The following is a 26,846-nucleotide window of genomic DNA, read 5'->3' on the forward strand; positions in this document are numbered from 1 at the left end:
ACAGAATGGTGTGTTTTATTTCCTGCCGTCAAATGTGTCCAAAAAAAAAAAAAGATGACCCAACTCTAGACTTTTTCTCATCTCTTTGACTTCTTTAAAAAAATGTGGAACTATGAGCAGTGCAAGAGACCAAAATATGGTTGCATTTTTCAGACAATTACACAATCATGTAAAAACTTGTGCTTAAGAGTACACGGCAACAATTCAAGCAACTCTAAACTGCATGACAACAATTTTGAAAGCTAATTATCTCTTTAAAAAATAATGCTTTTAAAAAAATTTTAATTTTGGACATTAAAGTAGAAATATTAAAACTAAATTTGATATTTGGTGGGTTTTTTTTTCCTTCAAGCGCTTTGACCTTGCATATCTCCTGTAAAAAAATAAAATAAAATTGCACTCTGGAACACACAGCATTTTCCACATCACTTCAGGACAACTTCAACTTTGAGCCAGTTTTGTCTGGCATCTTATTTTTCTTGCAGGGGCCACATTTTTGCGCACGTCCCAGCTCGGTTTGAGCGTGTAAACCCGAATATTTTTTTTTAATGCTCACTTCATGCTTGGCCTGCTCACACGCTGCCCTCTTATTCAACCCTGACCTCTTCCATGCATAAACATACGTCCCTCACCTCTCACCCTCTGGCTTTACCTGTTAATCTATCTCTCCTTTCCCTGTGTCCCCTGCATTCTCTTACAAAAAACACATCTGCATCATCCTAGCCCTGACCTTTGACCCAAGTTAGATTAAACCTAATGGCATTTAAAATCCAATGGCAGGCAGATTGAGTGAAATCTATGACCTCCACATGTCTTTTAACCCTTATATATGATTCCCCTCATGATCATCTATTTAGAGCCCAGTAACAATGTATGGTGGATCTTCTTACAAATTGACGCCACAACGGTTCTGCTCCGTGCTTACTCTGTCAAAGGCCGACCCTTTCTTTGTCCACACCGTTTTTTTTGGTTCAGGTTTGAAACCTCATATTTACACAAGTATTCCGATGCTTTGCTTTGTTATTCCACAGCGGACGCCTCATAAAGTCCTTGCTATAAAATTTAGAGGTGGCTAAGGGAAGACTGCTTTCGACTTGAGCAAAATGAAAAAAGTTAGGAAAACTCAAAGCGGATTTAGATTTGACCAAAGAGGAAGACCGACTCTATTGGACAACTATATTGCAATTATATAACCTATTTTGACTTTGTAAAATATTTTTATCACCCACCCCTAATCTCAATCAAATTCAACTGTCAAAAGAGACAGATTTATTTGTCAAATGGAAAAGAATACATTGCGTTAAAGACCAAGGATCCCTTGGTTTTATTCCACTGAGTGTTCAGCCACGGTAACAATCAAAATACAATCAGCTGTCTGCTATGTAGAGAAGGAATACCTCCAGTTTTATGGAGCTGTCATGTGGTCAGGTACTGTGTAAATATTCTTTGTACAATAACAATTCCAGCTGTTTAACAGTAGGCCTTTTGCTGTTTCTCATTACTGCCTCTTGAAGATGATGTTATCTCTCCTTTTTCTTCTTGTATCATTGCAATGTTTTTTTGTGACTCCTCCCAAATGCGTTCTGTACCAAATCGTATTAGCGTGTTGTGGATGTACTCATTACAATGTTGAGGGTCATCAAGCGACAGGGGAAGGAACCCTTTTTCGAGTCATCAGATGTACTAGCTGTACTTTCCAGGAAGTGAGTCGGGGGATGACGCAAGGAATTCACTGCAATGGCCCAGCAGGAACTATGACTCCACGCTGAGTTCAAATCAAAGAGGGCATTCTGTCCTTAGCCTCAGGGAACAAGATAACTACTATGTGTGACCAACGAGATATGGTTTAACAGACAGCTTGTCACACTTGGGCAGATAGAACATGTTAAAAAATGATCCCCAAAAAAGATGTTAGTTGTAGAATGTAGGTGTATTGCTGCAAGATTGCGTCCTGCCTCCTTTCATCATATGCTACCCAATCATATCTAATACGAGTAATTTGTCTGTCTCGCAGCTGGTTTCCACTGAATCCAGCCATTCAAATGAAGAGCCTTCAGTTCCGCAACATCGCCCCCAAGGCCCCAGTTATTGTGCCTTCCCCATCCCCTACAGTCCTAGCCTGTCAACCTCCCCCTGCCCTCCCTGAAGCTAATAGTGGCTCCACCTCTAAATCCATCGTTGTGCCTACCCAAAACTATGCCCTGATGCAAATAGCTGGTCAGGATGGCACATTCTCTCTGGTGGCACTGCCCCCTCCTGTCTCGTCCCAGACAACGCACACACAACAACCTCAACAAACTCAGGCCATCCAAAAGAATCTCAAGCTGCCCATACCCAGGTACAAGCCTGTGAGGAGAGCAGGGACCACAGATAAGGTTAGATCAACACCTCTAAGGGTGAAAGCTGCCTCTGGGGTTGCAGCGCCAAAACAACTAGTGAGCAACACGTCTTTGTTGATTAAGGAGAAAAAAGAGGAGAGTACGGTCCCTCAAACTCAAAACCCAAAGGTGGAACGGTCCGAGCAGGTCATTTTTATCGACCCGGCCTGTTCTGATATCTCTGTCCCTGCCCTTTTACCAGATAATGCTGTCCTGTACCCGGGGTCCCAATTAGAACAAACCCCAGACAAAGCGGAGCAATCTGGGATTGCAGGCCTTGTTCAAAATCCATGCCCATCTTCTACTCTCCCGACTGCTCTCAAATCGTCGCAGGGCAATTCCCTGGAGCAAAGCGGTCCAGTGAGGATGTGCCAATCAAAGCCTGCGTCAGCTCCGTGTCCAAACAGCATCGCTGTTATCTCTCCAGCCATCTTCAGTAAAGCGGTGCAGATTATCCCTTCCCCTCCTAAACTGTCCATCCCTCCCTACTCTAAAATGAAGACCACACTCATTCCACCTGCTAAAATCAACTTGTCCCCAGAGAAGGATTGCTTAAACCAATCGGGTCCCATGAGCCCCAAAGATCCTTCAATCCACGAAATAGCTCAAGCTTGGGGTAGCAACCAGTTGCCAAACTCATCTGATCAGCCTCAGAATAAAACCCCACTCAACCTGGTTGTGGGTAACCTTCAGAAGCTACCGGGAAAGAAAAGAGGACGAAAGAGAAAGACGATGGAAGACATTTTGGCATATGAGGCCCGAAAGAAGAGGTCATTGTCCTTCTTTCGTAGAAAGTCCCCTGAAAAACCCTCAGTAGTCGTATCCAATTCCAAGCAAAAAGAAGTTGACATATCCAAGAAGTACCGTAGCATTCAGCCAAAGCCAATGTTGGTGATGGAGGCCCTCCCCCAGCTACTTAGCTTGCCTCCCAGTACTTCAGATGGTCAAGAACCGGTGTTTGTACCAAGTCACCAGCTCCCCACACCAACCACAATAAAGGATCCAGATTGTCCTCCCCAACACCCCCCGATTGGTCTCCATCTGAGCGGTTCGCCCCATTCCAGAATTCTGGTCGCCAGCCGCTCCTTCCATCGTTGCCCCACCTGCAGTCGCTGCTTCCAGTTTAAGCATCACCTCCAGAGCCACATGAACAGTCACACCAACAGTCGACCGTATGTCTGCCCGGTGTGCCGCAAAGCCTACGCGCATTCGGGCAGCCTGAGCAGCCATATGAAGCTTCACCATTCCGAGGCTCGATCTCGTCAGTCTCTGAGCTGCGAGTTCTGCAAAAAGGCTTTTGGATATGTGGGCGTGTACTTCAGTCATCTACGAGAGGTTCACAAGGTCTTGCTTACGGTGGAGCCGTCCATTAAACGTAACGAGGAGGACGTAGCTGTTGAGAGGTAAGGATTTGTGTCAGTCTATCGACTTCTACTTTTGAGCTTGTCTCATCTTTGTCTTTTGATCGGAAGTGTTTGCAGTATACAACAAGAACAAAGGTCGTTCCAATACTTTTGGAGGCCACTGTGTCTATTTTTCTTGTCTGTATGTGTGCCAATATTGATGGGATATTTACTAATTTCATCCCTGCAGGGACAATTCAGAACCCTCAGTTGATCAGGGCCGTGAAGAATCTGTGGAGCTGCAGATTAAATGCGGCCGCTGCCATGTGGTGACTCCCAGTTTTGCCGACATGAAGATGCATCTTATATATGTTCATGAGGAGGAGGTCCTGATTCAGCTACAGGGGGGCCAGCCTCTGTCGGGTGGTCTTAACCCTGAAGAACAACTGATCAAACGCGCCGCACACTACTGGCGGCAGCTCAATAAGAAACGCAACCTTGTCAAGTGCGGGAACTGCGATGAGGAATTCTTCTCTTTTGCTAAACTCAAGAGGCACATTAGGTTCCACCACTGTGGAAGTGAACGGGAGGACAAGAGTGTCCGGACGTCAGCTCCCGGCGGATGCCTTGGGGTACTTGCAACAGGTTCCGCCTTCAACTGTGTACTTTGCAGCAAGGTGTTGGATACTAAAGAAGGAGTTCTGGAGCACTGGCGGGGTCACCACCACTGTGAGCAACCCAGCGTACTGTGGGCTGCCCTGAGCTCCTACTCAGGCCTGGAAGACAAAGAGGCCGACAGAGGTCTGGACACTCCGGTTCCAAGTCCGCATTAACCTGCCCAACATGGAGCTTGTAACGTTCAACAAGGCAGGGATTTAGTGTTTCATCTTTCACAACTTCTCTCATTCTTCAAGATTCAGCTGTCGTGTTCAGTTTATGTTGCACAGTTCTTTTTTCTTATTTATTTTTTATTTAAATACAGTGAAACTGTTAAAAACATCACATGCAAATATCGATATAATAATTGTAGTGGGAGCCATGAATGTAGTTTTGGTTTGACTTGTCTGGGATGCATCCAAATACTTTGGTGCATTCACACTCATAAAAATGGTTAGATTTCTCTAGAGTCACGCAACAGCACCTTGTTACGCAATGGGTTGCAGGTTATTCAGTGAGTTTATTCAACTTTTCATTTCTGTGCAAAAGCCAACCCAAATTTCTTTGCATGGTGTTACATCCTCAATGGGAAGTGTCCATTTGTATTTTTGTTGTCTTCTGTATCAACTGAGGTGTGTAAGTAGTTTAGCTTAGAGACTATGTACACTGGACGATCATTTAACACGTCGACCCAGAAGTGTAAAGCGCTTTTCTAACTTTGGTACTCAAAGCGCTTAAGACCGCTTCGAAAACCACATGAGAATCTTTATCGTTACTGCAGCGAAGAAACTATAGCATTAAAAGCAGCGTTTTGGGTCCTATATAGGAGTAATTGACCAACACTGGACTAAGTTGGAATTTGAAAGAGTCAAAATTGCCACACTGCATCAGATTAGTGCAGATTTTTATCAGGAACTAACATTTCTGCAATCACATTAAACTGATGACCGTGTCATCGTGCCAGAACTTTGGTATTTCTTTTTTTCGAGGGAGCTTTTGTTTATTTATTTTTTGTGACGTAATTCTCTCAATTTTAGATTTATTTTTCAAATTCCAACTCGTTTCTTTATTTGTGTCGTTCTCATACTCCTTTATAAGGTCCGCTGCCGACTTGAATCCAACAACACACTTGACCGGCACTCATGTGACTGACTGCCTTGTGGCCTTTAAAAGAAGAAATAAAAGTACTCCATATTGTCATGTGGCTTCAATTTGACGGCCAAGACTTGTTGATTGCCTATTTGTGTACTCTGTGATATGCCAAGGTTCTCTTCACATAAGTGATTGTACATCTGTGTTGAAGCTTTTGACCACTGACGTAATACTGTTCTAGCTCGTTGTTGACGTATGCACCCGAGAAAATCAATTGACTCTCGTCTCGGTAGAGTTTATGTACTGTTGTCCAGAAAAATATGCTATTTTATACTAGATTAATACAGAGTATGCTTGTGTCACTGAGATGTTTGTATGATTCAAATTGAGTTGAGATATTCTATAGTTAATCTGTTTTCATATGAAATAAAAAATGACAGGGTCAAATGAATGTACCTAGATGTTTAAAAAAAAAAAAAAAAGTCCTCGTCACAGTACCAATATATTGGCTGCATAGATATATATGTATAGATGTAATCTATAGATACAATAGCTATATTGTGAAAATTATAAATACAGTATATTTACAAAATATATTTAGATGATCTGTTTGGTCACAACAAAACAAAAAGTTGGAAGTGGCTAAGCTGCAGTGCACTAGCGTGTGTCTTTTTAATCCTCAAGCCTCAATCAATACCAGTAAGGAAGCAAGCAGTAGAATTCATGGTTACAAATTTGGAGTGGGCGTTATACCTCGTGAAAAAATAGCATGTGTTCGTGTTGGTTTGTGTACCTTGAGACCCGGTTGTGTATGAAAATAAAAACATGCTTTGCCGAGAAACTTTTTGTACGACTCATTTAATCATGTATGATTTTGAATTTGTCGATGGACATTTGTAGATTGATTTTACTGCTCATGGTGTATCACAAATGTTGCGCAATGTCCGTTGGTGATGAAGTGCTGCTTCTATAAGTGAAATTGACGTCAATGCTTTATCATCTCTGTGTATCAGATTGTGTGGAATTTGCAGTTTTAGCACTTTTTTCAAAAAACAGCACTTAACAAACGCGGTGGAGGAGAGACGTTCGGAGAAATGTGAGGTTATCAACTTCTGAGCGTTTGAACAATAGCAGTATTCCTTTTGATTGCTTCATATTTAATAGATGAGGACGATGCCTGCTTGTCTTCTCCTTCTCAAGCGACATGAAACTCCACTCCTTTTCAAGTCCCACAAGACAACAGAGAGGGAAAAATAAGTGATGCACTCTCAAGCTTTAACGCGATGTCATTATTTTAAAAGCACATGATTTTGTGTCACAGGTCAAAGGGCAACCCCGGCAGAGTTCCTGCAGCTCGTCAGACAAAATCTCCTCAAGCGTGCTCTTATTCTCTTTTATTTTCTTCTCACAAGCTTCTAAATGAGCAACTTCAGGTGGCGCTTTAAGGTGCGACATCAGTTACACGTGGCAGGCGGAGATGAAAAGGAGTGCGCTATACATTGATGCATATTTCCCTTTAATCAGAGTCAACGCGCAGCAAAGCCGTCATACAAGCGCTCTCACCTCCGCTTGGCTCTCAGGGGGGGACCTGTCTGATCAAAGTCCCCCCCCCCCACTTCTCCCCACCTCTACTTCTTGATCAGTGAGATTTAAGAACCGAAGCTTTCTTCGTCTTTCTCTGGGTCTGATTCTTTGTGTGGTTTCTGGAACCTTGCTAGTATTTGTCATTCTTCCAGATCAGGTCAACGGTACTCCATCACATCAGTCTCTTCTCATTTCCATCTGGAAGGAAAAAAAATGTGCACCAAAAGGAAAGGTGGCATCAACGGAGAGATTTACAGCCTCATAAAAATGTGATCCACTGACCAGTGAGCACATCTTAAGTGGTGGTGTAATATGAGTGCAACATGCAGTGTTTTGTTGAACATGAGCTCCACACGCCCCACCGGTGCTTGCCAGTCTGTCTTGATACACTAACACGCGTGACGACTCTGTCGGCACACGCGGCGTGTCCATGATATGTGTGCACATTCATCAAAGTGATTCTATGGTTACATCAAAGATTTATAAAGCACCTACATGTCAGTACCGCAATGTACGAAACGATAAGCCCACATTTTGGAGCCCGCCCCCCCCGTGTTGTGTCTTTTTTTCAATATGGACACGAGAGCTGCTCATCCTTTCCCCTGCTGGTCTCGGGTTTCAAAGTGTCCCGTCTCTCTTGGCCCTCAGAGATTAGTCATCTAATGAGCAGCAGGGCTGATCAGGTGAATAATTGATGACGGGAGGCTGGAGAAAGTCATCGATCCGCTTGAGCTCCAAATGGAGAAGAGAAGGCAGACACCTCAGGAGGACAAGCTGGGCACTTTTAGTTGAAGCTACCACTTTACTCCAGATCATCCAGTCCAAACTGGTCCAAATGTTTTCATGCAAAGTAATATATTCGGCCAGATTCTTTCACAGGCTGTCCTACACTTGTGCACTTTCCAATTCGTATAAACGCTTGCATCCATGCTTTTTATGCCAAGATGAATAAAAGTGAAGCTAATAAATATATGTGCCAAATAACATTATTCTCACTTTAAAACAGCATGCAAACAAACAAGCTCCTAAATTCCCCAAACAAGGGAATTTGTCAGTAATGTTTCTCATAAACTGGAAGGTATGAGCAACACAGCAGCTGAAGTTTGTTTATGGCTGAATTGAAACAAATGACTACAAACTACATTTTTAATTAAGAAAAAAACAATGTGCACAGGCTTAAAAAATAAAATAAAAATGAGCCAGGCAGAAAACGGAAGCTCCCCTTTCATTTCTTCCTCATGTATTCTATGTTTATATATTCATAGACGCCTCATGTACAAGTTCCCTGATAGGAAGATAAGACAAACAAACTCTCTGGTTCAAATCATCTACCTTAACTAAACATACCATCACCCCCCGCCCCCCCCCCCCCCATTCCACTTCCAGTCTGGTTCCATTTAGCGCTTCCTGAAGAGCATGAGAGATGACTGCACACTTCCCAAAGCCAAAACCAGAAATATGCTTTTGATTTGTATTTCTACCTAGCTTGGCTCCACACATTCCAGCAAGTGCTTACACTACATGAGGTGATGGACATCTTACAGAATATTACTGAGATTTCCTTCCATTTTTTTTTCCAACAGCTGAGATTCAAGAAATGCTCAGCACGTGTGCTTGCATGATACGTCGGGTTTAACTCTTTGAATGGAGATATGGTTGCGATTTAATTTTCATCTGTAAACCAGCATGAGATTGCCAACTCAACCTTTTAGTGGGTGTGTGACACCGATCAAAAATAGTTGGGCACCACCCACTTAGGTAGGCTACAACGCAGCATGTTTCTTTGATATAAATATCACATAGCCAATAAGAATTATTAGTGCTTAAGTATTTATTTTACAAACCCAACATTCTTTAGATAATATATAAAATATATTTTTCACAAAACTCTACAGTGTGTGTGTGTGTGGGGGGAGGGTCCAAATGATTAAAATGAAGAAAAGAATCTTTGCCTCTTCCGAACTTTAAATATCCAGGAGTCAACCGTAGTTCTAAGTTGTAATATCACCAACCACCACTAGATGGCTTACGTGTCTTAGTTGCATTTATGTGTTTTCAAACTGACTACAACTATACTAAAAGTTGGCCTAAATTTTGTGACGGATTCGGAATGATATGTAGGACAAAAATAATACCTTAACAATGTGAAAATTTTTTGTTTGTTAATTTTGTGAAAAGAATTTTACAAAATGAGTTGTTGCTTTTAGTGTTGTATTCTTGTTCAGCAGTTTTGTGCCCTTTTTGAATGGTCAGAGAGCTCTTTGCTCTTAGAAAAAAAAATGCAATACATTTATTTGTTTGTTTGCTCCTCCAGCGTTCAAGCGGCCCATCCCTGTATTAGAAAATTGACGAATGCATGTAGAGGGATGGCGCCTACTGCTGGATGTGGTGGGACATGCCCCCCCCCCCCCCCCCCTCCCGTCTGCTCCTAAGGCCACTTGTCACCCGATTCTCACATGGCTCGTGGCCATTATGTTGGTGACATTGCTCCAATTGGGCCTGCCCCCCTGCTCTTCTTTTCCATGTCGCTTAGTGGGGGGAATCCTCTCTGGGATGCTGCTCGTTGCCTTTCTATCCAGATGGTCAAGTGCTCCCTCCCAGTGTTCATTGGGGCAGGCGCCATTCGCCCAGGGGAACTCCTGCCATCTGTTCCAATCTTGCCCTCACTTCTCATATGACTCAAAGTTTGCCATCCACTTTATGTACAGGCTTTTCCACACCATTTATGGATTCATCTTGTCATGTTTTGTCTTTCTTTCCAAAACATTGGGAAAAAAAACGGATCAAAACATTTCTTCATATGACATATTTTTCCCATTACCTTTCCAGCCCGAATCACATCTCCTATTCTACTCGTGTGTGTCAACATTTGCCCGTGTGTGTCCAACAATGGCTTAAATGAGACGGAGAGCATCTTTCCGGAGTCGTCTCAGCTCGGGGGGAATGCGGCGAGATAACCGGATGCTAATGCCGACACTTTGCCTTTGGGGAATTACTGAGCAGTAACCTACATTCACTGAGTTGTCTCCCTCCGACATGAGGTTAATGAATCAGGCCTGCTGGAAGGGCAAACACGCTCTCCACACGAGGAGCACGCACACACGTGTGGCTAATAACCATCATCAATACAATAGTTCTAGACACAACTCGCAACAAGGATGTCTGTGTTTGCTGTAGCGCAAAAGCTAACAAGGTTTGCAAGTAAGAAGCCATCTGAATCGCTAATTCAGTTACACAGTCTGGCTCCAAGGAGTCGTGAGTGCGTGGGTAATAAGAGGAGGAGTGTTTTTTTTCTGCATAGAAATGTGTTTGAATGTTTGCTTGTGTATGTTGGAGACGTACTCGGGTGTCTCATTGTTATTATTTTTGTTGTTTTGGGGATGTTTTAAACATAAATGGATGTTTTTTGGTGTTTTGTTGACACCTGCAGGTAAAAATGGCCGTTTGCGCCGTTGTGGGAGTGGACACAACTGCCTTGCAGCTCCCCTCATTCAGTTTAAATTCAGCACAACAGACTTGCTGAAGTCCCTTTTGGAGATTTTCAATTCTTCAGTCCACCCAAATGCAATCTTCAACCCAATCTGGTAACCCAATCTGCTCAAAGTTCATTGCCACCAAGTGAGTGGGTTAGGAAAATAACCCAGCAGTTATTTCTTTTTTATTCAGACAACCATTCACCCTTAATTTATGTTCATAATTATTCATTTTTCGGGAATGTGGGGAGAAGCCTATTCAAGCTGCAGCGAGTCAGGCACCATGCGGTCCTTTTCTCCACCGTTCTCCTTTTTACTATGTTATTGCTACTTTTGTATCCAAGTGGGATATTCTCCACACCTCCATCCTACCTCATCCCCTTTACTTCCCTCCCCCTCCGTAACGGTGACTCTGGCTGGGATCCACTAACCGTCTCCCCCCTGGGAAGAACGCCATCTGACTTGGGTCGTCAGAATCAATTATGCTCATCCCCCTCTCCCCTCCCTCTTCACCTAAGCAGCATTTGCATGAGTCACATTTTTTTTTCTCCGATTCCTTACTTCTTCCCTTTACCAAGCGCACCTCTTGCACCTTGCCCCCCTTTTCTCCAAAGCACGTTCCCACCACCCTGAGGCTCCCCTGTCAGGATCCAGGAATAATTCCCCTCCTTTTGCATGCTTTTTGCGGAAAAAAATACAAAGTGAGGTGATAAATTTGCAGTGATGTACTATAGAATGGGCAAGAGGGGGGGGGGGATAAATGAAGGAGAAGAGAATAGAACCTGGAAGGCACTTTTGCATGCTCAGCACAGCAGGAAATAAATGCGGTGCCGTCTTTTAAAGGGCTGAGATGAGGAAGGGGCGTTAAAATTGAGGTGGCCAGTACATTCAAGAGTTCACCTATGAACCCTCACTACTCAGAGAAAATATGAGGAAGCGGCCTTTTGATTGAAGCTGTACAAATGTGGTTTTGTAGAAAAGGTGAAGCTGGTAAAAATAATACATTTAGCCGCTTAAAACCAGTTAAAGTGAGCTTTTTTTTTTCCCAGCGTACGTGAAGATAATCAAAAACATGTTATTGGCTAGAGCAGAGGTTTTCTGCTACACCCAACTGTCCTCTTATTTAACAGATGACTGATTTCAAAGTCCACTTTGCGAACAGACGGCAGGTTGGGGATAAGGGGCAGGGGGGGTCAATACGTTTGAAGGATTTCTGATGCAAACCTGGACCACCTGCCCGACGACTAACACGAAATTCAAACAATGGCGGGTGTAATTGGCATCGACGTGCTTTAAAAGCCCTCCTCCTAGCCGACAAACACCTGCAGCTCATGAAACCGTGCGGCCCCGCGGGAAATCACACATTAGCATTTAGCCGTTTCATCTGCTGCTCTAATCGGAGCCAAACGTTTCAATAATACAACACAAGAGCGATTACGCAACAGCGAGCAAAAAGAGGGGCACTCAGTGAAAAGGTATTTCCAGAGATGTGTGAAGCAGTTGGCTCGATATCTGGAAGGTTCCGATGGGCTGCAAGGTGAAGCGCTCTCCGTGTGTTTATGTAATCAGTGTTACTAATTATAATTCAACTGGGCGGAAAATGATTGCAATACTTGTAGCATCTAAATCAACAGGTCAGGAAAGAACAGCCTTGCGAGCAGATGTGTAAAAATACACACGATAGCAAACATGATTATGAATAAATAAACACTGACCTTCTCTCATCAAAAAATATCTTCTGGTGCAATAGTTGGGGGCCGACAAAGTTAGTTCTTCCACTTTTGCATGACTGCATTTTGGTTTCAATGCAGAAATAAACCTCATGGCTCTTCCAGCTTACATTAGCGGCCAGGTTAGTTCATCTTCCACCCACTCTAAAACCACCCACCCCATCATCCACCTCATGAAGTTTCCAAGCTCTCCATTCCTAAAGTTTGGCAGCTTCTGATAAGCCCCTGTGGACTGCAACAGGCAGCAAATAGCCGATTGTATGCGAGATAATGTGAATTGTAATGTTCTCGGCTCTCTCGCCATGCACTCTGTCCTGACAGTTGCGGGCAAGGCTAGGCGCCAAGTATATATGAGCACCTGCCAAACATAGACGTCCATCAGTGGTGCTTTTACTGCCGAGAAGGAGAAGGGGAATCCCTGAAGACTTGTGGGAAACAATCACCTCTCCCACAGTTGTTTCGAGAAAACTCACCTCCGCCCACTCAATCCAACCTTGGAGATTTTCGATCATCTTCCGAAGCTCGCGTGAACAAGCCGTGCGGTTGAGGCGGTGCTGAAAGTGCAGCGAAAACATTGATAGAAACACGCCTGCTTGTTCCCGCTGGAAAGAACCTGAGTCAAACACTTGGGCTTTTGCTCACCCCGGTTGTTCCCTTGAAATTTTGATCTGCTGATTATTCAATTCACAAGATAACACCCGCGGTGAATCATTCACAACCTTTCGTTTCACTGGAAATATTCATTGCGAGAACCTTCCATTTTTGAAAAGCGGTGAAATACTTTGGCTAGGTTACAATAACCGCGAGTAGGTGAGTTTCAATACCTTAAAAAAATCCTTGAATCAACATTCACAAGAAGCAACCTCTAATGAATAACTGGATTTCGAAAGATTCAAAGCTTGACTCGACATACTTCCTTGACACCGATTCCTATTTAGCCAAGGAAGTATAACTGAGAGGATTACTGTTAACACAAACTCGGCTTTTCACATTTCGTACACAAAGCAAAATAAATGAAAAAGTTGCACCTTTGAAGTCCCTTGCTTTCCAAATTCAACAGCGTTTTACTGTCATCATCCATGAAGGGGGGAGGGAAAGGGATCCTCTGAAATATAAGAATGTGGATTTAAAGTTGACTTTCCAGTACAAGCACTTGGCAGGACTTTTAAAAAGTTACAAGGTCTTCTACCTTAGTTAGCTGAGGTAGCATTTTACCTTTTTTTTCCCACACATCCTATTCATCTGTTGTCTAAGATAAAAGGTTCACAGGAAGCGTGAAGAAATGCTCTGAGAACTTAAATACTTCTAAACAGGATTCTCCAAGAGGTAAAGGATGTCGAAGGCGGCGTATTCAGGTAATAAAAGACTGTTAATCTGTCAGATTAGTGACAAAAAATGAGTGTGTGGGATTAAGGTAAAGCACGTGCATTCCTTTTGCTTTATTACTCACTTTACATATTCAGGGATCTTTTTTGGGGGACGAGCTACGCACCTAAATGGATTAAAATCACAATTGTATAAAAAGCATATAGCCTCCTCGTTGTGTCTTTGTGAGCGTCTCGCTTTGATGCTCAAGCAAGACGCCCACTGTCACTGTTTTAGAGCTCCACAATTGTCTGCTCGCTGGCTTTTCGGCTCCCATTTTGGAAAATGCTTAACACTGCCATTTATTGTTCTTCCGGTACGTGTCGGGAGTGCGGTGATTAACGACGCTGCTCATGAGTTTGGGGGAAATACTCCTCATATCTTTAACGTAGGCGAATAACCGCATAGAGTTTGCGAGCATAAGCAGCAGCAGGTTATAAAGCGGCAAGCAGACTCTCTGCCTCTTAGAGTTAATTCGACTATAATTACTGGCGGGCACCGGGGTGGCCGAGATTATAGTAGTGAGTTACACCTGATGCTGTGAGGGGGGGAGCACATATTAAATATTTAACCGTTCCTTTTACCGTGAAGTCAATGAGGTGAGGCAAATATTGCACGATGGAGATCATGCCGCTGCATATGATCATCTTCCGTGTTAGAATAAATGTCTGCAGTGGTGTTATTGTATAAAATCATTGAGCAACCACTTGGGTTGGCTTCACAGCAGGAAAATGACATCATTTGCTGTCTTTTTAATTCCATCCTCCCTTTTAACTCATTCACTGCCAAGTTAATATCCGATGGCACTGAATGAGTTAATGGCAGACAAGAACTGAGAAATGTAGCTATTTAGTGGAGCTTCAGGGTTTCTTTTTCCCCGTACAAGCACTCGGTGTGTATACGTATGACTGAGCGTAGGGTTCGGCAAACCTGACCAAATTATCACCGTGACCATGTGACACTCGGCCGCAGATACAAAGCTGGTCATTGTTCAGTCATTTTGAACAGAAGCCGATTAACTGGAGCATCACGAGGGGTGACGCAATCAGGCTGCGAACGTCTTGTATGTTCAAGTGACCATGAAATGACCATCTGCGGAGCTGGATTTGAAGTGATGGTTGCTAATAAAATGAACTGTATAAAGTGCATGTTTCGCTAGGCTTTCTAAAGTTTGCTTTTCTGCCCTCATCAAGCAGTGACATCACTCCAGAGTGGCGTGCTGGAATGGAAGGATGACACCATCTCTGCTGACTTGGCTCTGAGTCAGCTTCCTTGAGAAGACATTTAAACAGGTACCTTAGAAGAAATGACCAAGTTTTATTCTTTGGTTAATATTCCCTAATACCATTCACAATCATACGAGGAGAACATTATTTTGTTTCGACGTGACTAAACTGGACTCGTATTCCCCAGATGACTCGTTCCATGTTTCCACTGTTGCCGTGAGACTTGTGTAACGTGTTAGACACACATCTATTGCCTAGTCAATGTGCAGCTGTTTCACGGCTGCCTGCCAAGCATTCTTCCTCTATATTGACCTTTGGAGAATTTAAATCCTAAAAACGTGGGAAATATCCTCCATATTGAGAAACACAATCAGGTTGATAACAGGTGATGCTAGAATATAGAAAGTTGTTCCATATTTAAATCCAAATACTTGAAGAGGATTCGTGGAGGAATCAGTCCATTTGCTTTTACGCAATTTTTTTTTCTCCCAGGAGAGCAAAAGAGAAACCGAGGATGCAGACTCTGCAATAGATGCTGCGCCCCCGGAGAGCCGAGAAGACGAGGGATGACAAAGAGGATAAAGACATGAAGGAGTAGTAGAGTGAGAGGTAAGGCGTTTAAAGTGATCTCTTAAGGGAATCGTCATTTTCCTTTGCCGGGTCGCTCTGGGTGATTGTTGTGAGAGCTTTCTGTGACAGGAGACAAACAGACGGATCAAACGGAAGAAAAAGTCAGAGCAAATAAAGTCACGCTCTCTCCCTCTTTGTTTTCCTTCACATTGTGCCAGAACGTACAACGTGTATGTCGAAGGAAGAAAGGCCTTGTTTCCGTACAGAAACTTTGTATGATTCATGTTTCCTCCGCTTTGATCTGTGAGCTGTGCACAGCCTCGGGATAAACCATTTCAGGTTGTCTAAACAATTTCCAATCACCCTTTCCATATTTAGGCTCTCGTATGAAGGAGAGGAAAGACGCAGAGAACGCCGTTGTTGCCGAGCAGCCGAGGGGATTTTATCCATCCAGTGTTTGACATTGATCACGCACGTAACAATAAACACGATGTTGTACTGTAAAGTGGCGCTGCACGTGCGGTCAGCTTAAAACCCTCTTAAAAAGCGCCCACCCTCGTCTTTCATCCTGGTCTCCAAATGCACATCTGCTCCCCAGCGACCCGACTCTCATCGCCCTCACCTCCGCCGCCGCCGCCGCCACCACGCCTTTTCCTGTTGTGAAATCCACTCAGGCTCTTATTAGTAAACCTCAGCACCCCCAGAACCAATTCCGCCCTCCCACTTTGATTACCCGCCATCACTCAGATCGTTCTGAATTTAGGTGGCCAAACTTTTCCCACGCATAAACTTTAATAGATAAGGTAAAAACATATCAGTGTAGACATTTAGCAATATTGTTTTTTTTTTATTGGAACAGTTGTGTTTACTCTTAATGTAAGTTCAAAAAAAAAGAAATCATACCATGTAAAAAAAAAGAAACTCTTAATAATCTGCTATTTTATGCTACCATTCATTATCAAAAAAATAAGAAGCACAATACAGGCAAATTGGGTTTTTTTCCCCATTGTTCGACAACAATAAAAGTTTAATATACTGCATTCTCAAAAAAAAAAATATATTTTTAAGAATATGTCACGAACCACCTTTGGCCCGCAGGCCATACTTTGCCCACCCCTCCTGAACACCAATACTAGCCAACACCTCAAGTTTGAGTTACAGTGTCCAAGTGTGCATGTGTGTGTGTGCTTGTAAGTATGAGCATGTGTGTGTGTGTGATGCATGACATCATTCAGCTGTTCCTCTGGGCACGACTCCATCCAACTAAATAATCCAGGCCAGCTCCATAAAGCAGGGAGTGCCGCCACATTCCCCCAGCCATGAAATATCAAGTGGTATTAAGTCACCGTAACTGTCAGCCGCCTTCCTTCCTACACACACACACACACACACACACACATAACACACACACACACACACAAAGGCGCAAAAAGCACATTTTTGCACAATCAGCTTATTCTTTTATTTGGCAGACTGTTAAGCAACCAAGTTGTATTGTATATCACAAGCCGTACACATGAAGCAGGTGACTCCATATTAAACTCGGCCTACTGTCAGTGCAGGAGAGTGCACCTAAAGGATCTGGTTTCTTCCCTGCATCCCCATGGACCCCCCCAACACACACATTAGAAATGACATCAGAGTCTCCCTCCAGATGAGGCCAAAGTAGAGCATCACCCAAAATGAACTGTCAATATTACTCCATCACAAACAACATAGATGTTGTGAGTCCCAGTTCCCACCTCACTAATGGATTTTTTTTTTCTTATCTATTTATTTATCATTTTTGATTTTTTCATCGGGTTTGAAAGATAACGCTTGTAAATTAATTGCCGGCTATGTAAGACATTCATATTTGATTTGTAAATAAGCTTTGCTCTGATTGGGTCGCTCTTCTTGAAGGCCATAAATATAAAACGATCAAATGACAAATATTAAGTATGGCGGTAACTCAGACATATTTTTTCGTCATAATAATTTTAATTTATTCTGTGACAAGACAAAACAGGTGTGATTTACATTCAGTTTACATTTTCATTGTTGAGAAGCCGTGACTCTTTACGCTTCCCTCCTAGCATTTCAATTTCACAAGCAGTGTGGAATGTTAACAGGTGCTGGCTCAACTTTTGGAGCCACAAGAAATGCGACAGGAGAGAAGAACTTGAGAGCGCACCTGTTTTCCACCGAGCTTGAGAGAATGAGATCCCATTTCCCAGATCACACTTAAAACAAGGAGCCTCCAGCCAACGTTTTCCTTTTTCTCACAGCTTAAGAGAAACATGTACGGTTTGCAAAGTATTTGGGCTCTGATGGATGGATTACAAATTGTGCAGAATTGTCTCTCTGTATTTTCCCAAAGAGACAACATTAAAGCCATACTTTATGAACCAACCACTCGAATTCAACCATCTTGATAGAGAAAGCTCTTCTTGCCAGAAGAAATTTTTTTGCATGATGATCTTCCCGCTAGAATCCATCATGTAAGCCCGTGACAACATTATGCTAATCAGTTGGCCTTTCGACAGTCTCGCGCACGGAGAAATCATGTTAGGTTGCTTTCGAATCACCTTCAGATTGATGTTTAGTGACCCACGTATGAGCGGAGATGAGTGATGGCCAAAAATGCATCTGTTGATGGTGAAAAAAAATAAATAAATAACAGCCGTTCCCCGGGGGTGCTCTGTGGCAGACAGATGTTTACGGCTATCTGAAAGACACACAAGCTTGGATCCTTTCCAAGGAAGCATAGGTGCTTTCGAGACATATGGACCTTCTGGGTCATCACCTGCACTCAGAGGTTCAGAGGTGACTCATTTCTCATTGACATTAGATTAGACACGTTTAACCGGATTTAAGCAGGGCTCCCTGTTCCCTTCAGCCTGCCCTGATTTGATTTGAGCTCATCTTGTAAGTCAGTGACTGCAGAGAAGCATGTCCCACTGACCATCCTGCAGATTTGACTTTTGGAAAGGTTCGCTTAGTTTAAAAAAAACTAGGAAATGTAAAGCAGGCGTGCTAAACTGATTCGATTTGATTATTCCACATCTCTTCTTTGCCGCGTTTACTTTTAGCCTGCACTTTAAATGCAAGCTAAATGCCACATCAAACACAAAAGCAGATGATGCGAGTTGAGATCTCTCTGAGATTTGCTTGACGAGATTGACTCTGCTCTCAAGTGCCCACCCCCACCCCAGGCTAAATGCTCCTCACTTGACTAAATGGCCTCTTGTCTGCCGTTAGCTCTTCATTACTTCTCTTCATCTAAATATGCAAAGTAAAGATGAGTGGCAAATGTATATATCGTGCTGTAAAGTGCAGATAGAAGTCAAAACGAAGATGCCAACGCTCACAAATACTCGTCAATGGTTCTTGAGTCATGCAAAAAAAAAAAGCCAACCCAAAGTTGTTCCACAAAAGTTTACACCAAGCGGCAATGTCCCAATACTTTTGCCTTCACTTTGCTTGCTCTTTGAGTTCTAACTACACTTTGATGCAAAGTAGCAGAGCAGTCAAAGAAGAAAATAGCAGCCGTTGCATAAATGCAATCCCCGGCTCGTATTCAAAGCAGGTAAATTAAATTGAAAGAAGCAAAAGGACCTGAGCGCATGTCTATTTAAACACAGCCTAATAAAATCTGTGCTGTACATAAGAAATTCAAAAGCTTCTTTTTTTTTCGTGTTGATGTCCACGAGCAGGCATGCGGCAATGACAACAGTGACAGAATGTCTCTACCAGCCTGCTCAGCTTCCATCTGGTACGACATCTGAATAGGCTGAATGGGCACTGGTTTGCAAAAAGTCATCCTTTAAAGCTAACATTAATGTTTTTTTGTTTTTTTTTATCAGTCTGGCTGTTAAAAAGACAGAAAAGCTTCTGTGAGCTGTTTTATCACAAGACACACAAGGCAGGGAAAATTGATGAAAAGAAATAACTCCTTTGAAAAGTTATGGAAGTTAACTCACGGGATGATGGTCCTTTTTACCAAGTGGCTTGGAATGCAAGATGTGCCGCCTACAGGTCACAAGCAAACAAAAAGCCCATACGGGTTGGGAGGCAACGTGCTGCACTTCAGAACCAAAACCACACAAGCAAGCAACCTCAAACTTCTCAGGGGCTTGGAAGAGAACCCGGGCTCCAGTCAACCAGTCTTGACCACATTGGAGACACAGATGGAAAAGAGAACCTCAAGAAAACAAAGAATTCAACATGAAGCTTTTCCAAATCAGTGCCCGCTTTTGAATCCTCACATTATTTTGTGCTTTTTTATTTTTTTTACCACGTGATGTACATTATATTATTTCAGTCACCCACTAAGTTTTTTCCCCCAATATTTCTTTTCCTTTTATTTTGTTACCCCCAATTCCAATCATTATTTTGCCATTATGTATATATATATGGTCATTTCGTGGTTTCTTCAGCCGGTTGGCAGTACAGTTACCCTGTTGTCTCCAAAATATTTCAATTGAATTTGACAGATGTCATGGAACATTGCGTTATCTGCTATTCACTGCGGTCACTCCAAAGATTTTGGAATGCAAAAAAAAAACAACTTTTTTTCTTTCTTTTCCATCTGTTTCTAGAAAACCTGCAGATCTTTTCCAAACGCCGGTCGACTCATTTCAGATGCATCGAGTTGAGTGGCAGCGGAGGTGCCGAAAGACGCGTGGACGCCGGCGTGCACGTGGAAACAAGCTGCACACGCATTTTTCAACGTAGAAACACTATGAGCCTTCATTTTGATCATGTAAACATAAACTCTGTCTGGATAACATGTTTTCCTGAATCCATGCTGAGCTTGAACTAATGGCCACATGGCACACACACACATATTGTGACCCCCCCACCGAGAGGAAGTGAGATGAGCTTTTTGTTGCTACTGTAATTCAGTTATCCCTCAATGCCGGAGGCCAAATGGTAGACAGGAAGGAGGATTCTGCTGTGTCTGTGCTTTGCTTATCCCTTTTCTACACAGGTGAGTGCCTTTTTTTGCTTTGCCTGTCTTCAGTACCACGCTCCCCTCATGCCTCGGGCCATCACGGATGCCCCCTTGCTGCTAAGGTGCCATCTTAAATCCAGCGGTGTAAAAAAAAAAAAAAAAAAAGCTAATACGGACATGGTTCCCCCCGAGGGGAATTTAACCACAGGCATGGCATGTTCTTTCATGCCATCTTTGCTAGCAAGCAAGTGTCACAAGTACTAAACGCTCATTGTAAACCACAGGTTTTAAAGGTGAGGCTCCAGGGCCAGATCTGGTCCATTGAAGGATATGAGCAAAAATAGCAAAAAATAAATAAATGAGTGGATAGAAGGGGTTGGTAATTACATATAAATTCCACAAGATGGCAGCAAACCATTTAAAACAGAAGATCCTAAAGCAGAAATAGTGATAGGAAAATTAAGCTTCAAATTTGCTTCATGAACCACTTGTAATATTTGGACTCCTCCAGATTGCACTATTGGTTTGAATAAAGGGAGTTAAGAAAACTACCCATGATGAAAATGAGTTTGACATCATCTCAACACTTTGATGGATCCTGCGACTGCTTCAAATACCAGCCATCACCAAGATGCAAAAAGTACACTTAGCAACCATGTGGTGGTGACTCACACGTTTGCACGCACGCAGGTTAGCAACAATCTGGGGCCGGACCTCCTGCCGGGCCGAGCTTGTTGGAAAGAGGTCACATTCTCCAAGGTGTGTCTAAACTAAGATGACATGTAGATGTGTTGGCACGAGAAGGCGCTCCAGGCTCCCCACCACCGCATCTGACGCCTCGCTCCACAAGAGAAGCCGACACGTTTGTTTTCTTTCTTTCTTTTTTTTCCCTTCCTCTTGAACAGCATCTCTTAGCCAGAGAAAATACAAGAATGATTTGCTTTTGTGGTTGTTCCATCCCTCAGGTTTATACAGCCTTACAAATAGCAATAAAGTGGAGGATGAGCTTGACAGCAGCAATGATGCTTAATTTGGGAACGCATTTCTCTTTTGTTGCCAGAGGCGTCGACTTTTTTCACGTTTAATGTAATTTGTTTTTGCTTTTTTCCATACACATGCAAGTTTGTTCGACTTGTTTACCTTAGAACTGAATGATATTGTTCCCTGCGGCTTACCGTATCGCAAATTTTTAAACAATGTTTTCTATTGCTTTTTAAAGTATGCAGGCAAATCCGGATTAGAGTTTGTAGCAAGGTTTAGCGCTACCATTAATAGTTGCCATTTATAATTATGTATGCTAATTGATGTTTGTCAGTGTTTTGCATTTTATGTTGGCAAAGTTTTGTTGAAGAACGCTTTGCCGTTTGTTTTTATTCCCGTTGGGATGGATGGATGGATGGATGGATGGATGGATGGATGGATGGATGGATGGGTGGATGGATGGATGGATGGATGGATGGATGGATGGATGGATGGATGGATGGATGGATGGATGGATGGATGGATGGATGGATGGATGGATGGATGGATGGAATTATTTCAACGAGCCAGCGTAATCCCTGAGATTGCGTTTGCTCTCCAGCCACTATCAATGACATCACCACCGAGAAAACAAGCAGATCCTCACAAACTCACAAAGGTCTTCTTCAGCTGTTATTAAAATGACTAATGTCCTCCTGTTTTGTGTGTGGCCTCCAACACTGCATTCATATATATATATATATACCGTATACCCTTCTTGCTGATTAGCTCTTAAAAGCTGACAATGCAAGATCACGGCAAACCCCGGCAACACTCAGCGGATTGCTTTGGCTGAATGAGTGCTTAGTAAGTGGTCATAAAGCAAACGTGAGGGTGAAGAATGAACAGAACTTGGTTGGGACCAAATTGCGTTCTTTGTGAAGATCACTCTCGTTGGCCATCTTCTGCTGATTTCCTGCATTCTTGAAGAAGAGTGTGGCAACACACTTGCATCGACCTAACACTAAAACAAGTAAGTTGTCAAAGTTTTCATAGAATGTGGATGTTGTCAGATATTAAAATATTATAGTTATGAGTTCAAGTCCTTGAATAAATTAAAAAATGGCTGCAGAAGGCTGGAGCTTCGAGGAGTGCGAGATGCCAGCAAGCACGCAGAGCTGGAAACATTGAAGGAAAAGCAATGAGGTTGTGGTTAAACTAAGGTTAGAGACTGTGATCTGGATCAGGTTTAAAGGGGGGGGGGGCATTGGAAGGGTGCACATTTTTAACCCTATGTAGGAACAGGAGTGAAGTAAAACCATGTGTTTTGTTGTTTGTTTGCAGGTAGACTTTTCTCCTTCAGTATTTGCCATAAGATTGAACCGCACATTAATTTTTCGATGAAATTGAAGCAGCGGTTTCCGGTGAAATTAATATTTCTAACTAGGCTTTCAAACTAGGGTTAGGTTATACCCTAACCTTGGTATAAAATCCTAGTCGGAAACCCTAACCCTAGCTTGAAACCCTAATTAGCAATGGCAAAACTCCTTGGGAACCAAGGGTTAGGGTTTCTCAACTAGGAGGATAAATGTGTTTGTTTCCTCAGTTTGAGTTTTGGACCCCATGGTGGCGTGTCCTGAGTCTGAGTCACTCTTAGTTACACCGCTTTGTGTTTTTGTTTGGAACCTTATGTCTTTGAAAAAAAAAGGGTGTCCCTCCTCTTTCCTGTGAAACTTTTGATGTCAAGTTGCATATTTTCGAGATGACACAGGCAGCCGCTTCACACTTCACAAATCCACTTTGGGCTTCTGCAGTCCAGCAGGCAAAACATGTCTGCAGTAAATTGTGGAATGGAAAAGCAACCTTCATGCCATGGAGGCGGTAATGCAATTATAGTCGACTGCTCCCCCACATCTTCTCCGCCACCCGGCATGTTGTCTGCCTTCATCCTCGCCCACCTGGTACCCAGCCCATGACGCCAGACTCCCAGTCACCCTGCACCCGGCAAGACTTCCACTAGTCTGCTCACCAGGCCCGGGGCTGGGCCACAGGATAGGGAGGAGGAGGGTGGATGGAGGGACAGGAGGTATGAGGGAGTGTGGTTTGTTGGTTCTGATTAGAGGATCAGATGCGCTCGTGATGCCAGGTGGCGGTGGGCGGCCAGCCTCTTGGTCCCACTCCAAATGCGGTACAGTGGTACTCAGTGAGTATCTGCGGATTTGGAAAAGATCCGATTACTTCTAACCAAGGTTAGGTTAACAATTTTGACCCAGCATGTTGGGGTTGGATTTAGGTGGGCTAGAGAGCTGAATGAAGCTGGTCGGACACCACTTTTATGTGCTTGAGTATATTTAATACCACATTCTCAAATGGGCTGGATTTCAATAACCCATCTTTGCCTTACTTGTTTTTGGACCCGGCGCCCAATCTGGGTCACTAACTGCTTAATGTCCCAAAAATATTATCCCTATAAAAATGCCACAGGTACTCCTTTTTGATTCGTATATTGTTGAACTTTCCATGGCTGTCAAAGCCATAGCAGGAGAACGTTTTGAAGGCCTCTCTAAATCCGTGTGGAAGTGAATCCAAACACGTGTAGGGCTAAAGTTGCGGTGTGTGGTCCCATTTTCCTAAAGACGAGCAGTCTCTGGTGACTGGGTCCAGCTTTGGGAAGAACAAAAAAAGAGCGTCCGAGTTTGAAATTGGACAACAAGGAGCGCGGCGGCGGCGAGCTGACAGGACCCGAGGCACGCGGCTGCTCTCCACATAAAACAAATCCACACCACTTTTACGGGCTACATCACAGTAGCGATCTAAATCTGGGTTAACAAGCGCAGCTTACCACTAAGAGCCCAGGGCACCGGAGAAGAGAGGAAAAGAGAGAGTATTCTTTCTGGAAATTCATTTCCCATAAGCCATCTGGCTCCGCTTCCTTTGAAGTGGCTTTCTTGGACTTTGGACAGGAAGTCTGCAGCTTAGAGCGTTGCCAACGTAAAGATGGAGAGAGAAGAGGAGAGGAAAGCCTACCTGCATTGTGATGCCGCGAGCAAGTGATAATCCACACATAAATAGAAAGTGGTGAAATGCAAACACAACATGCAGAATAATATGCGCTTAAGCCTTATTTGGATTCCGCTTTGTTCGCCACTTGTCCTATTCTGCGCAATGATGAGAGCAAAGAGTGGAAAAGGCGTCAGGCACGCCGCCAAAATGTAAATCGCGCCGAATAAATGGCGCTAAAGCCCAACGTGCCACTTTGCACCCAAGCTTGCTGAATTAACACCGTTATCATAAACAAAACATTATTTTACGACGAGCGTCGGCAGATGGTTAAGAGCATTAACGCGAGAGCTGCCAAAGGGCAAAGCTCGACCCTTGTTTGGCGCGATAGAATTCGCAGGTGAGCCAAGGTGCCAATGTGCCCTCGGCATATGGCCCAGTAAATATTGACGGATATTTTAATTACTCTTTGCATAATCTAATAATTAATCACACACATTAGAGGTTCACCTCTCCGCAGAGTGACAACAGCGCCAAACTGTACACGCTCGCCAAGGTCACAGGGACTTACCTCCAATAACGGTCCAATTTGTTCCATGATTAAACTGGTAACTCTTAAGGGAGGTACGTGCCGTCCACTCTTTTATTTTATTTGTTCATTTTGTATGTATCATTTATTGTTTATTTGAATTCTATTTTTAGTTTTTCATTATTTGAAAGCTCTGCCAAATAAAAACAAGATGCATTCTCTAGTTACAACATAAGATCATCAGGTGGACTTGTACACACACACTTCAGTGGAGATGTGGAGGAGAGGGGGATGGAGAGGTTGGAGCGTGCTGCCCTGAGTGGGCGTGGAGGAGTAGGAGGGAGGACACGCACCATGTCACACATCAAACTCCTCAGGAGTTCACATGTGTAGTAGAAGCATACAACAAGTGAGCATGTAAGAGAAGCACACAGCCTTTTATTTTTATAGCTTCAACATCTTTCTTGTTGCTGTCAGCAAGCGTGTGCAAATATTGAGCAACAGTTGGATGAGCAGAGCCGGGGCGCTTCATCAACACAAACCTGCTGTGTATATTGTTCTTCTGTGATTGCAGGAACATTCCCCTCTAATTGCTCTTGTTCCTCATTGCGGGCCAACTGCTGACACTGACAACATTGGAGATGTGAACACCAAAGCAGACAATTCAATCCTGCACAGGATTGGAACAATGAGAGGAAGTATGGAAAGCTGTTTGAGAATATTCTTAATGTTCTTCAGCTCAAGGTCCATGCTCTTTCTCCTCAATTAAGTTACATTAGTGTTTTATCCCCACCCGTGCACAAGTACAGTAGAAGCATAAATAATTTTTTTTAAAAAAACAAGTGATACTGTGCTGCCACCTATTGGTTATTCAAAAAAAAATACACAATCCAATACAATAAATCCATTACTTGATTTAGTCTTTATTCACTCCGGTTACATGTTTTTATGATCTCAAATCGCACAACCACAAAACATGACACGTGATCTGACATTCCAACATCCAGGCTTTATTTCACTTGCAGTTATTTGTCACAAAAAGTCCGACTGATCTGTATATAAACTGTACACAAAAACAAGGCACGACAGTGTAGCTTTTTATAAATCAAATACATTTCATGACTTCAAACTGTCAATTCATTAAATGAGGCATCATAACAAAAGTTGCATTACTTTAATTGTTAAGTGTATCATATTGTATCTGTACAGCAACAGAGGATTACAAAAACTATCAAATACATGACAATAGTTTCCATCAAATTTTAATTGGCTTTGTTTCATCCTACTTGAATATAAATATAAATTATTTTCACAAAGAACTGTATATGCTAAATAATATGTACATGCATGGACACTTTAAAAAAGCCCTCTCAGACACACAGGTGCCGTTTTATTTTACAATGGAAATAGAAGGAAAATAAACAAGAAGCTGGACCACCTCTCATTTTCATCTCTCTCCGTTCGAAGGTCGACTCAGGAGAGGCAGACCCTGAGCTTCTCAACCCGGAAAAACAAAACGGCAATGACTACCTCATATATATGTAACTGCTCCGTTTAGAAAAGTCCTTTGGATTTCTTCAAGTTCACCTGCTTCCATGCAGGCATACTATCGTACTCCTCCCGGGTCATCTCCAAGCCTCTCTGTGGAAACAAATACACAATAATCAGCATCAGAATACAAAGAACAATGCAGAAGAAACGTGCATGCATCTCCTAACATTTTATGATTAGTGTATGTCCAAGTCAGTTTGGTGTCCACGCCAGAGTTACCATGCTAAACAAAATGGATGTTTTAGTTTGTGGGGAGAAAAGGAAAAAAAAAAAAAGTTGAGCGAGGATGCTCCATCCATGCTTATCTCCGACCACTCACCTTTCCACAAGCCCCCACGCCCTGGAGAGCGGAATGAACAATAGATACATTAAGAAAGGCTAAGAGGTTGGGGATGGAGGCAGGATGGCAATGTGGAATGAAAAATAAAGTCACAGCGAAGCATGGAAGATGG

The 26,846-nt window shown here is 43.0% G+C and overlaps 2 protein-coding genes across 21 annotated transcripts in view; one reads left to right on the forward strand and one right to left on the reverse strand.

The window, feature by feature from the left end:
* znf438 (zinc finger protein 438) overlaps window positions 1-21,901 on the forward strand; it is a 37,600-nt gene extending 15,699 nt beyond the window's left edge. For 2 of the 4 annotated variants that reach the window (XM_061265836.1, XM_061265835.1), the window contains exons 4-5: window positions 2,015-3,781; window positions 3,972-6,311. In XM_061265836.1, coding sequence (XP_061121820.1) covers window positions 2,043-3,781; window positions 3,972-4,554 — 2,322 coding nt within the window. In that variant the 5' untranslated portion in view covers window positions 2,015-2,042 and the 3' untranslated portion in view covers window positions 4,555-6,311. Of the gene's footprint in view, window positions 1-2,014; window positions 3,782-3,971; window positions 6,312-14,815; window positions 14,915-15,340; window positions 15,458-15,796; window positions 19,062-19,998 lie in introns of those variants that run through there. The other 2 variants (XR_009710470.1, XR_009710471.1) reach the window with 2 other exon arrangements.
* Window positions 21,902-25,832: 3,931 nt separating this feature from the next.
* svila (supervillin a) overlaps window positions 25,833-26,846 on the reverse strand; it is a 30,003-nt gene continuing 28,989 nt past the window's right edge. For 13 of the 17 annotated variants that reach the window (XM_061265580.1, XM_061265579.1, XM_061265569.1 and 10 more), the window contains 2 exons: window positions 26,714-26,734; window positions 25,833-26,484 (listed from right to left, as the gene is read on the reverse strand). In XM_061265580.1, coding sequence (XP_061121564.1) covers window positions 26,398-26,484; window positions 26,714-26,734 — 108 coding nt within the window. In that variant the 3' untranslated portion in view covers window positions 25,833-26,397. The remainder of the gene's footprint in view (window positions 26,485-26,713; window positions 26,735-26,846) is intronic. The other 4 variants (XM_061265578.1, XM_061265584.1, XM_061265570.1 and 1 more) reach the window with 1 other exon arrangement.

Source organism: Syngnathus typhle, linkage group LG19 (assembly GCF_033458585.1).
Source record: "Syngnathus typhle isolate RoL2023-S1 ecotype Sweden linkage group LG19, RoL_Styp_1.0, whole genome shotgun sequence".
Lineage (NCBI taxonomy): Eukaryota > Metazoa > Chordata > Actinopteri > Syngnathiformes > Syngnathidae > Syngnathus > Syngnathus typhle.